Raw genomic sequence first — 13,263 nt, 5'->3', positions numbered from 1 at the left:
ATGTAATTTATACATCAATAAAAATGTATATTTTGACATGTGCCCCCCACTCCAAACCCTCCTGCTTAATGTTGACATTGTCCACTGATTTTGGATCAATATTTGCAATTAAAGTGACTTGTAATTATAAGATTAGATTCATCCACAGAACTCTTCTGTCTTTACTTGCTAGAGTTAGCTCGTGTCACAACCCAGGTGTAAGACCAAAATATCCCTCACACATTTATTAAAGTATAAAATGTATAATGAATGATAATGTAAGATGATTGATGAGCAGATGGAATCGGAATTCACGGTGTAGCCTTTATCCTGGTTGTCAGGCTAGCACCGGCAGGCTAGAGATGGCGTTTCTCCAAGTTGTGTCTACATAATCCACAGTGCTTGAGGGTATCCAGGATGCTGCTGCTCGAGTCCTGACTAGAATCAGGAAAGACTTTAAAACAGCACTGCTTGGGCACAAGCCATTTCATGATCTCGCGCTAAAGTACATCTCTGACACGTTAAAGCCGTATGAACCATCTAGGCCAGTGATCCCCAACCCCCGGGCCGTGGGCCATTTGGTACCGGGCCACACAGCAAGAAAAAATCATTTCCATGATGTTTTATTTTGAAAAGTGGCCGGATTCTCTCTGTTACATCCGTCTCACTTGACGCACGTCCATTGTGCGTGCGCTAACTTTCTCTCGCCCCACAGATAGACTACTACTGTATTTTTACCATTTTTCTTTCACCTCATATTTGGTCTTAAATGCTGATCCTATGTAGGAATGCATAAAGGTAAGTTTTGATGACTTATTGAGTGCTAATGTGCACATTTGTCTCAAGTGAATTCATGCTAGCACACTGCCTTTTACCGCACATGTCAAACAACGATGTAATGTTGATGTTTTCCATCTCTCTGGAAAAACTCCAGAGATAAGATCAATTTGATTGCTATAATTTACGCTATAAACCCCAACCCACAACCACCCCCCCACACCCTCCGGTCTGCGGGAGATTTGTGAGAACACAAGCCGGTCCATGGGTCAAAAAAGGCTGGGGACCACTGATCTAGGCTCTGAGAACCTCAGGGAGTGGTCTCCTGCTGGTGCCCAGAGTCAGGACTGAACACGGTGGGGCTGTGTTTGTGCTGCTAAAATCTGCAACAGTCTTCCAGAAAATGTGAGACAGGCCTCAACTTTGACAATATTAAAATCCAGGCTAAAAACACTCAATTTAGCTGTGCATATAACAACTGAAAGTATTTTATCGTCACTCCTTTCAATTATTACTTAATGTTTTATAGAATGATTTGATTTGCCTTATTGTCTGTAAAGCACTTTGAACTGCCTGGATGTGTACTGTATTATACTTGTATACTGTATATGTTATAAAAGGCAACCATTCTGCATTCACGCCTGTTAGATACATACTGTAAGTATCAAAGCAGTGGTTTTAATGCTCCAAGACTCAATTCCAATCAAGTTTTCTTTGCAAACATTTCCACACTCCAGGTTTACGAGGACGAGCGTAGGAGGCATTTATTGCTTTTAAAACTCAGTGCTGTTGTGAGAAGTGAAGCATTTTGTCGAAATGAGGTGGGTGGGGTGGGACCTCTGCAGCGCTAACTGCACCACTTGGGTTGTCCAGTTGGATGACCTGTTTATTTGGACTTGTGGGGCGCATGTCCTCAACTCCCGGACCCATCTGCGGATAGGCCGTATGGGGGGGGGGAGTCTGCCGCGGTGGTGGGGGGTTTGTCAGCCAAAATAAGCATGGGCACCAGCCAAATAGCTCAGCGCAGCGAGGAGGTGTGTGTTTATTAACCGCTCACATTCATTCATTACCGATTGAACAAACAGCAATGAGGATCTGGTTAAGGATTATTTTATTACTTCGGAGTTTGTACAGTTTCTACCATGGAAAAATAACATGTAACATAAGACTGTATTTACAATTCCATTTTTACAAAGTGTCTTTACAAGATTTACGTTGCTTCCCAAAAACAAAAAGTGAGACTAAAACACACACAACATCCACATCCACGCACATTCAAATCAAACCGGAATACACACATAAATAAATATAGACATTCACTGACTGTTCCACCACAAACATTTCTACAGCCAAGAAAGATGTACAATTCATCGTTTCCACACGTTATAATTTCATTAATAAACATTAGATAGTATTCCCAGTATAGTTCTTTGTTAATCTGTTAATGGAATATAGCTAACATATCAAGAAAAATAGGACAATTTATTTTATTTTGATTTTTTTTCATGCCAACAGAATGGTCGTCATGCAAAACCATTGCAAGCACTCAATTTGAAGCACATACTTGTCAAATGTACTACATGCAACATACTATGTGACAACAATGACATCAGTCAAAATAAATAGATCACGTTTACCTTCCTCAGAAAATGGTAAATTCTTTTTTTTTTTTTTTTACAGACTTATGGTTTTTTCAGTGACTTATGTTGCATGATGTGCTCTGTGATCATCTCAACCTACTATGTTGCTAGATTTTGGAACTGTATTTCTTCCATATGTGTACTAACAAATGCACAACAGTAGACTTTGTGGTAAAATAATAAAACAACAATAAAAGATCAACTGTACACAATTCTGACACAGCGAGTCAGAGAGGTTCAGGAGGAAAAGCCGAGGGGTTATGGCTCTTGAAAGAAGAGGACCGTTATTTCATGAGGGAATTGAAGGGGGTCGGTTCTGGGACAGTTCACGGTTCCACACTCTTTCCAGATAGTCTCTGACAGGTGGGAGGGAAAGAGCGGCGGACTGACTTTGCGACTCAGTGTCTCTCGACTGATGGTTTCTGGTGAGGAGACTGGTGCTGTCGGAGTCTGGGCCCTTATGAAAACAAAAAACAAAAATCATCAGTAATGATACCCACACTGTCCAACAAAAATCGTGTACAGTGGTGTGAAAAAGTGTGTGCCCCCTTCCTGATTTCTTATTTTTTTGCATGTTTGTCACACTTAAATGTTTCACATCATCAAAGAAATGTAAATCGAGGGAAAGGCTTCTTGAGACGTCATCTGTACTTCTGTGAAGAAGGTGTCGGACGTTTCGCTCCTCATCCGAAGAGCTTCGTCAGCGAACTAATAAGTGCTGGTAGCCTAGGCCTTAAATACAGTAAGAGTGGGCGGAATTGGTGTGCCAACACCCTCCTCCTATTGGTTCCTTACACTAAGCCTGGGCGGAGTAGTGGTATAATCCTCTCCTGCTATTAACACCTCCGATAAAAGGGACTATAAGTTCCCTTAGTTGCTTAGTTATGGCAACACAAAATTCCTACCTATTTATGGCAACACAAAATCCCTACCTATTTCAAACCAGTAAATACCCTGAGACAAAAATTAGTGCATCCTAAAGACAAGGCTCCAAACCAAAAACAGAGCAATGTGGTCTATTCCATCCACTGTAAAGATGAGGAATGCAAAGAGCACTACATTGGGGAAACTAAGCAAATGCTCCAAAAAAGGCTTTATCAACACCACAGGGACAATTCTAGTGGTCCTCAATCAGCAGTACATCTACACCTTAAAGCTACCAATCACTCTTTTGAGGACAGCGAGGTAAAGATTTTGGCCAAAGAAAACAGATGGTTTGAAAGACAAGTAAATGAAGCTATTTTTGTCAAACAACAGAACCCATCATTGAATCGGAATGGTGGTTTGAGGTTTAATTTGGACCCTGTGTTCAGCAGGTTACTGAGACCAAAACCCACAGCTCTTAGTCTTGCAAATGAGGTAGAGCCAGGGCCGATCCAGAACAATACAGGTAGATGCTAACGAGCCAGTATCAGAGTCGTTCATACCCAACTCAGGGAGCGACACTTCCCTTTTATCGGAGGTGTTAATAGCAGGAGAGGATTATACCACTACTCCGCCCAGGCTTAGTGTAAGGAACCAATAGGAGGAGGGTGTTGGCACACCAATTCCGCCCACTCTTACTGTATTTAAGGCCTAGGCTACCAGCACTTATTAGTTCGCTGACGAAGCTCTTCGGATGAGGAGTGAAACGTCCGACACCTTCTTCACAGAAGTACAGATGACGTCTCAAGAAGCCTTTCCCTCGATGGACAACTCCTGTACGACTGAGAAGCTACACAGACAAAGAAATGTAAATATTAGTAAATGACAACACAACTGAACACAAAATGCAGTTTTTATGTGAAACCTTTTATTATTAAAACAAACACAAACTACAAATGGCTATGGCTATGCCTGTCCAGCGCAGGCTATATCATCTTGCTACTTGCTTCACAATTTGACCACCAAACAAAGCACCGCCCCTCCCCCACAGCAGACGATGCCAAACACAAAGTCTGCCCCTAAAGTTTATTTATTTGTTATTTCTTATTTATTGGTGATATACAATTTAGCAGTCTGTGCCAGTGACTCGTTGATTTGCAGTAGAGTGTTTGTGATGTTTGTCAGTTGATTTTTTACACTTCTGTACTTCAATTTCGGTGTTGGGGAAATTCCTCTTCCTCACCATCTTTGCTATGATTTTTGTGAGGGAAAAAGTCCATTCATGCATTCTTAAAGGGAGTGCTGCTAAGAGTTCAAAATTAAAAATGTATTTAAAAAAAAAATCCAATTCAGCAATGAATCGAAAAAATTATTGACCAATGAATCGATTTATTAAAATAATCGTTAGTTGCAGCCCTAGAAAATACTCTGTGGTCTGACGAGACAAAAGTTGAACTTTTTGGAAGATGTGTGCCCCATTACATCTGCTGTAAAAGTAACGCCGCAATTCAGAAAAAGAACATCATACCAACAGTAGAATATGGTGGTGGTAGTGTGATGGTCTGGGGCTGTTTGGCTGCTTCAGGACCTGGAAGACTTGTTATGATAAATGGACCCATGAATTCTGCTGTCTCCCAAAAAATCCTGAAGGAGAATGTCTGGGCATCTGTTTGTGACCACAAGCTGAAACCAACTTGAGTTCTGCAGCAGGACAATGATCCAAAACACACCAGCAAGTCCACCTTTGAATGGCTGAAGAAAAATAAAATGAAGACTTTGGAGTGGCCTAGTCAAAGTCCTGACCTGAATCCTATTGAGATGCTGTGGCATGACCTTAAAAAAGTGCTTCACGCTGGAAAACCCTCCAATGTGGCTGAATGACAACAATTCTGCAAAGATGAGTGGGACAAAATTCCTCCCCAGCGCTGTAAGAGACTCATTGCAACTTATCACAAACGCTTGATTGCAGTTGTTGCTGCTAAGGGGGGCCCAACCAGTTATTAGGTTTAGGGGGCAATCACTTTTTCACACAGGGCCATGTAGCTTTGGATTTTTTTTTCTCCCCTGATAATAAAAAGTTTCAAGAACATAAAACTGCATTTTATGTTCAGTTGTGTTGTCATTGACTAATATTTAAATTAGTTCGATGATCTGAAACAAAAAAAAGAAATCAAGAACCACTGTACTTCTGCACGATGGGAGTCACCGCTCACCGGTCGTCGCTTTACAGAGGAAGGCTGTCGATCGGTGTCACATTAAAAACGGTTCAGCGTGAAAAATACATGCGGAGCAGTGTTTTGTGTGACACCAGTGCCCCGTGCAGAGTCCGCGCGATAGTAAAATTTGAGCTTTGCACACACTGGGTTTGAGGACATCAGTTCTGCCAGAGTATGTTTGGGCTTTTTCATCCATTAGGAGACACTAACCGCTGCTACACATTACCATGCTTTTGGTCAGATGTGTTTTCCACCTTGTTGATTGTAAATTCAGTTAGCATGGATGCATTAGCCCCTTCACGCTACCTAATGAACTCTGAACTGTGAACCAGTAGTCTGAGTATGGTGTTCGTAAACCAACAGAATTGTGTTCACATTAGCACTCTAGTGTTTTTTGTATTATGCATATATACACTGGCCTTTAAAGAGTTTAAATACCAAAAATGTATTAATACTTGAGATGTGTGTGAGTCTGTTATTTTATTTATGACTAATATGTCTTATATTCTCTGATTATATCTACTATATAAGGTAATACAAGTGTAAAGGTGATTATATGACTGTTATTTCATGTCTAGAGGTCTCTAATAATGTTTAAAAAACATATTTAGAAGATTGTAAACAGGTTTTCTATGCCATAACTACGAAAATATTCAAGTCTGGAACCAATTAACCGCGGTAAATGAGGGACGGCTGTATTTGATATGTATATTTCATGCTGAAGTAGTTTTAAAAGGTTGACACATTTGAAGCAGAACCAATTCATAGGATATTTTTACAGCAGTTTTTAGGGAGCTGACATTTTTTGTCAACAGGGTGAATTGTGTTTTAAGGATCTCTTACACAGTTAATGGTTTAATCATATTGTGTTTGTGAGTCATTTTGTGACTGTGCTTGTGATTATGACTGACAATGTTGGATAATTGTTTAATATCCCGATAATACCAGTGAGTGACACTACTGAAAACAATGTCCAGAGTGACTTCATACTTACGGTGCTGACTGACTGGTAATATGTTGGGAGTCTGGAAAGTCTTGACAGTTGCGGGACCTTCCCCTCCAGTTGTTATTACTTGTACCTCCAGTCTGTAGTAAGTGGACGGCCGCAGGTTGGACACGACCAGCAAATTATGATCCTGCCGAGCGGGAACAGAGACACGCAATCAGATGAAATCTTTGAGAAACTTTTACATTTAAATGGGGCTGTAAACCAGGGGACTTATCTTTGCACAAGACTCAGACAATAACAAATAATGGCTTTCATAAGGCTGCCTCGCTCTCGTCTCTGCAGCCGGCTTGATAAAGGGTGCAGTGGGTGGCGTTATTTATAGTCGGGCTCCAGAGGCTGGGAGGCGCAGATAGGCGCAACGTGCTGTTGATGGAGCAGATGATGTCAAAAAGCGCCTTTTTTACAGAGCTTTCACGGAGGATGAAAGGGGAAAAGACGCAAAAGCAGATGAAACGATTGCGAATGTGAGAACAACGCTGTCTCAGAGCTTTCCAGGGTGTCTGTCTGCGCATAAGATTCATGCAAAGATGGCCACAGGGTGTTTCGCCTAAAACCACCCTCACAGAGGAAAAACACTGAGAAATTAAACATGAGAGATGGAGCTTTAGTTCACAGAAACATCAGCATTGTATAAGAAAATGCATAATACTATATATACAGTGGTATAGGGGGGTTTGTACACCTTGTGGACTACAGGACTGAAACTCACCCTTTGAATAATTGTTGTGTCCCATACATTGGATTCCTAATTGTCTGTAAGACGTACATCAACCCCTAAGTACTGCAATTTGACCACCTACCAATATTCTGTACTGGGATGGGAAATGGGAAGAGTGTTACCGTGGTAACCAAAGCTCAGAATGTCCTCCAGAAATAAAACAGTCAAGTGACAAAGCAGTGGAGCAAACTTACCGGAGGCAGGATTTGGGACTGGGAGATGATGCTGTTGGGCAGGCTGTTCTGTCGACTCTCAGTGGTGATCTCAGCCCAGGTAACTTGAAAGCCTGTAATCCGCTGATGGGGCGCCACCCGGGAAACGCGCCACAGGAAGCTGCCAGTGATATTTCCCCCACTGATGGAAAATGTAGCTGTCAGATTTTCAGGCTTTGCCAAGACTTTGGGAAGTCCTGCAGCTGTTAGAAGACAGACATAAAAATACTTGTTCACTTTCTTGCCAAGCATTCAATAAGATTGAGACCATTTTAGCCCAGTAAAGCAAAACACCAAGTGGGAATCCCACTTTAAATCCTAATGCCACCACCAAGGACGTGACTTATCCTAGCATATATTTTGCATATGCATCCACATGTTGCTGAACTTTCATTAATCATGACTAGAGAAGATGCTTTGGTAGAGTGGCCTTGCAGGAGGTATACACTCCACTGAGATCTGTTCAACAAACACGTAGTTGTGCATGGTGTTACGTGCCAGACTATTTCTTGGCCCAATCAGAAACTCCTTTTTTGGTGGCAAGAATCCCAAAATGGTGAGATATTGTTTTGATAGTTTACGGACTTTTTTCATTACCCTGATTAAATATGTTGCAGTGTTTAATTGCTATATCAACAGTAATCACATGCCCTTCACGGGTCAAATGTCTAAATACTCGCCTCCCTCCCCGAGGCAGGGGATGTGTTTGTGAGTCTTGCTCCGGATGGTAGCACAGGATGGGGTGAGGAAGGTGGTGCTCTCCTCCTTGGAGCGTCTCTTGGACTTGAGCATGTGAACCGTGACTTTGTACTTGCAGGAGAACAACAGGCCCGGGAGGTTGATGTAGTTCTCCTGAGCCAAGAAACACATTATTCAGTCCTGATGACTTTGACATGACACCGGGGTCAGATCCCGTGGAGCCTCAGAGATAATTAAATGCACGGCGCCAAAGCGGATCACATTCCCCGCTCAGGCCCCTCGTGAACATGGCTCACGTTAGAGAACCTCGCTGAATAACCACTTGGTGAAACAGCTATTGTTCTGATCACTGTGATGATTTAATGACCAAACGTGTTAACAGACCATGCCAAATAAAAAGCACTTTTTCCAGGGTGTGTTCACATTTGACAGGTTTGTGTTAAAACAAACTGTTTATGTCAACACCTCTCGGACTGGCTGACTGATGTCGACGTAAGCAGTTGTCCAAAATCGAAACCATAACTAACCATTGATTGCAAATTTACTTGTGACTTTTGCCAGAGACATAATAAAGTAAGAATGGGCAATAATAGCATTTTTTAACCTAAGGCAATTTGCTGACATTGTTTTCGCCATTTTTATTTTGATTCTTTTGATTCAGTTTTCATGACATTTTATACTAGGGATGCTCCGATCGATCGACCACCAATAAGTATCAACTGATTTCTGTGAAAAATCACGTGATCGGCATATGCTGATAAATGCCTTTCAACGCCAATCACCTGTGGCGAGTACTATTGCAGCCCACCTATTCTGCCTATAAAGCGTTCTGAAAAAAACACAAAAAAAATGCTCCATTTACATAATGTGACCTGCATATTAACCAAGCTACAGCAACATTGTTAATATTATTGTTATTAACAATGTTAGTAGCCGGCGAGCGACTAGCTTCACCACACACTCACTCAAAAATGCCTCAGGCCACTCCCAAACGCTAACACCACATATTGGAGCTGCTACCGTATTTTTATTTTTGAGTTTGGAAAAGTTAATGCTCGATGGAGGCGTTTCTATGTTGGTATGTGAATGCTTAAAATGACCCAAGTACGGCAAAATACTGTAAGTATTACACGTTATCATGAATCTGCCTGTTACTACATGGTCACAGCATGTGCTGTATATAAAACCATAAAACCTTCTTGGAGGTTTTTGGTGATGTTGTAATAGCGGGCTTTGTAGGCGGAATGGGTGTGGCCGATTACGTGCATTAATTAGCGGCCTCTTTTTTTAATCTATTTTTATATCTTTAGAACACCCAGAAAAGAGAAAGACAAAGGGCAAAAGAGATTGCGGATGATGGACAAAATTCCCCCCCAAAAATGCAGTTTTCCTTTAAGTGAGCAATGACGAGTTAGTCGACACACGGGTTATCGGCACAGGCAAGCAGGACCGACTTAAGTGGGTTCCACTGTACTGAGCGTTCGTTTCATCAAGTGTCAGTGCTATGATCTGGATTAGAGATGCTCCGATCGATGGGCCACCGATCAATGGCCAATTTCCAGAAAAAAACACGTGATTGCGTATGCAGATAAAGGCCTTTCAAAGCCGATCACAAAAACTGACTGCCGTGCGGCGGCAAATCCTACATGTCTGCTGGGTCACGTAGGGTTGCCAACAAAATGACGCGTCTCGTATTGAGCTTGACACAGGCTACGCCAATCGATGCCAGCGATTATTCTTGCATCTTTGTTTACACGCTTTGCCTATGTGTCACTGGCTGTACTTTGCATTGGGCTGCCGCTAGCTAGCTACAGGAGTTATCTGTTTAGCTTCTGGTCTTTGGACCCCAAATGTGACTTTTTACCACAGTGACATTTTTTTTAAAACAAACAAGCTATGCGGTTAGCTCGGAACTCGTTTTTGTCCCACGGGAAAGTGGATATCACGTCCTTGGGGTACCTACTAAGTTTTTCCAGTGTCATTTAACAACTTTACTCTCTCGTCATTATACCAATTACGTCTTTTCCTCAAAACACTACTTGTGTGTTGTTTAATGAACATAAACACATAGTGTATCCAGCCTTATTGAAAAACTTACAGTTAATCAATGTGATCGGTATCGGCCGTATCTGAATCAGCAGCATAAAACCCTGAACCCTAATCTGGACCCTGGTGATCACCGCCCGAGACCGCAAGAAGAGGTGGGTCTCAGCATGCTTGCAAACTGGTGCAGTTTGGGTCGAATATGAACGCTGCATGGACCCAAGTAATGTAAACATACCACAAATGAGATGTGAAGTCACTGAACCAGGGGAAAGTATAGATAAATCCATTAATGCAGCCATCCATTTTCTATACCGATCGTCCTCATTAGGTTCACGGGTAAGTGAACTGAAATGCTTGATGGACCACTTGGTTCTTCATGTCTGTTTTACGCAATACAGTTGGTTAAAATCATTGCAAGTGTTGTCATATGACATCTCTCCCTCTATGAAACAAAGGAACCGCTAGCTCTTTTAAAATACATTTTAAAACTGTCTTGTTAGTACCCCCATCAAAACACAAATCCAGTTTCTCACAGAATATCCATCCCAACTGTACAACCTGTGGTCCGGTGTTAAAGAGGAAGACAGTGGACCAGATGTGTTATGTAAAGTGAGCCCATAATTTGACATCCAAATCCTTACGTGTGAACACATCCTCAAACTTGCAACAGTTGCAGAAAAAAATGAATCTCTTATCCCTTTTTTGAGGAAATTTCGCTTGGCATGTGGATGTGAGTTTCTACATTAATGGGCACTCCCTTGAGAGCCGGCATGTACATTCTCTCTGATACCAAACAGCTTTGATTAAAAGTGAATGAGGCGCTGCGCTCACATGAAAGCACAAGCCTGGAATCCTTCCCGGCCATCTACATAAACTGGATGTATATTTCCTAGCAACCGCACTCGGACTCTCCAAAGAATGTGTTGATTGGCCAGGCCTCTGCCATCCTGTATCAGCCTGAGCCCAAACAGCACCCCACCACCACCTCCCCAGACGCTCCCTAAAAGAGAAGCCTGGTGTGGAAGCGCAGCATTCTGGCACAATGACCAGCCACCCATTCTGGGAAAATTTGCTTTAGTAAATGCCTTTTATTGGCCATCACCCCGATCGCCTAACCGCAAGACTGAATCAGAACACTCAAAACAAAAGCAAGTGATTTGCCGAGTGCAAATGGGCATCGGGTTCACTGAGTGGAGTTGTGTTCCTCGCTAGGCGTCAAACAAAAGAGGAAGCACGTGCTTTGCATAGCACATAACTGCTGATGAGGCTCCATAGATGCTGAGCACTAACCTGCGTTGAGGATTTCTCTGGTCCCCGTGTCTCATTGTGGTTGCAGTACTCGGGCATCCATTGCACATGGTAGCGGTTCATGCCAGGCTCTGCAACATAGGGTGGGCACAAGTGTACAGATACATGTTAAAGAACATGTTGGTGTTTTTGCAGTTTTTTGGTTAGGACTGGCATGTAAAACAGCAAGCATTTTTATCGCTTCTTTATAACATTCCTGTTTTTGTGCAGCGGACCGGAAAAAAAAACAAGTCTCTGTCTGTGGGGAAAAAGTTGTTTTCACCACTACTCAATAACAATATTGGCATAGAGCAAGAAGTTAGATTGAATGAATGAAGTTAGGGCTGGGCGATATAGACCAAAACTCATATTTATGTTGAAAATAAAATAAAATAGTTCATTTTCTTTTTTTAATAAATATAGAAAAGTAAAATATTATCATCAATCTTCTTTATAACCAACCTTTAGCTATGCTCAAATCCTCAGCTAATACCACAAGCACAAAAAGCTCCTGACTCCATCTTGTTTACATGTGTGTTCAACAGCGGAAGAAGATGCGGGCGTCTTCATCACATACACAAGAATGCACAGGCGACACTGCGCAGGGATACGGCGGGAGACAAATCGAAAGGCGAGCGATTTGTGAGGTCTGATTTTTTTGAAGAGGCATTTTTGTGCTACAAATGTATTACTCTTTTGAACGAGTATTGTTTTGAGAATCCAAACTCACTTACTTAAACGGCCCCAGCAACTAAGTGTTACTATGTTTCTCGTCACAGATCAGACGGGACCAATTGTGGTGGTAAGTCACTGTTGATGCACTACAGTGCTGATGGTGATGTCATACAGCTTCATGTCAAAAAATCCAAACTATCCTTTTAAAAGAAATATCAATATTTTAAAAATGTATCGCCCGGCCCTAAATGAAGCAGTAACTCCATCCTTCCTTATCCTCGTCTAACAGTATGTCGTTAAACATATGTGATATTTCATTAGGCAGGCTGAAATGATGAAATTTACCAGTTACCATCTCATACATTACCAGTATGAGATGATGAAGATTACTTATATTTTGCTTCCTGCGCTTTTTGAGTTGCTCTTTTTTAAACTCTGAAAGAAGCCCTAATCTAACTGACTTCGAAAGTTGCTCCCAGATAATTAATTGTTGATAGTTTGTTTGATAGATCTACAGAGAATTATAGAGAATCTGCTGTTTTGTTTTCTTTTCAGCTGCCAGGCTATTCTGGTTCACACTTCTGTTTTCTTTGCAGCTGCATTCTCAGTAGAATCTCTAAAAGCCCACTTTTCACTGCCCATTTGGCACCAACACACACACACACACACACACACACACACACACACACACACACAGTTAGCAGTTTGCTAGTGAACAGAGCGAAGTGTTTAGCAGCTAAAAATCTTTCCAGATATTTCCCTGGGGACTTGGTAGAGACTTAAAGCAGAGCTAACAGCGTAAATAGTGGACAGATGCACAGTCCAGCGGGCGATGGCGTTGCAGCTGTTTGCTATCAAGTCAGCTAAATGTCAGTTTGCACCCCAAAAGGCTGAAAAATAGGAGTGTATAGTTCCTCAGTGCAGCCGGAATGGCCATAATGGGACATATTAGCGCTCCTAAACGCACTCTTGCCTCTCATGAGCTCATCATCAGTGTGGCCCTCCTCTAATGTTACCAAATCCATTATTCATTCAACTGTGTCTCTTGAATGTGTGCAAAAACTTGTCCGATTAATAATTGAGCAATGCTTCGTTCGCCTTCCAGCGGGGGCCGGGGTTGCGGCAGGGAGATAAAAGGGGC

At 42.0% G+C, this 13,263-nt stretch overlaps 1 protein-coding gene across 1 annotated transcript in view; it reads right to left on the bottom strand.

The window, feature by feature from the left end:
- Positions 1-1,856: 1,856 nt before the first annotated feature.
- LOC129187907 (anosmin-1) overlaps positions 1,857-13,263 on the bottom strand; it is a 65,090-nt gene continuing 53,683 nt past the window's right edge. Inside the window, exons 10-14 of the mRNA XM_054787714.1 lie at positions 11,451-11,539; positions 8,096-8,267; positions 7,398-7,618; positions 6,471-6,612; positions 1,857-2,853 (exon numbers count right to left, since the gene is read on the bottom strand). Coding sequence (XP_054643689.1) covers positions 2,795-2,853; positions 6,471-6,612; positions 7,398-7,618; positions 8,096-8,267; positions 11,451-11,539 — 683 coding nt within the window. The 3' untranslated portion in view covers positions 1,857-2,794. The remainder of the gene's footprint in view (positions 2,854-6,470; positions 6,613-7,397; positions 7,619-8,095; positions 8,268-11,450; positions 11,540-13,263) is intronic.

The sequence above is a fragment of the Dunckerocampus dactyliophorus genome, chromosome 9, assembly GCF_027744805.1.
Source record: "Dunckerocampus dactyliophorus isolate RoL2022-P2 chromosome 9, RoL_Ddac_1.1, whole genome shotgun sequence".
Taxonomy (NCBI): domain Eukaryota; kingdom Metazoa; phylum Chordata; class Actinopteri; order Syngnathiformes; family Syngnathidae; genus Dunckerocampus; species Dunckerocampus dactyliophorus.
The sequence above is the reverse complement of the archived record's forward strand: the minus strand, read 5'-3'. Positions and strand labels throughout refer to the sequence as shown.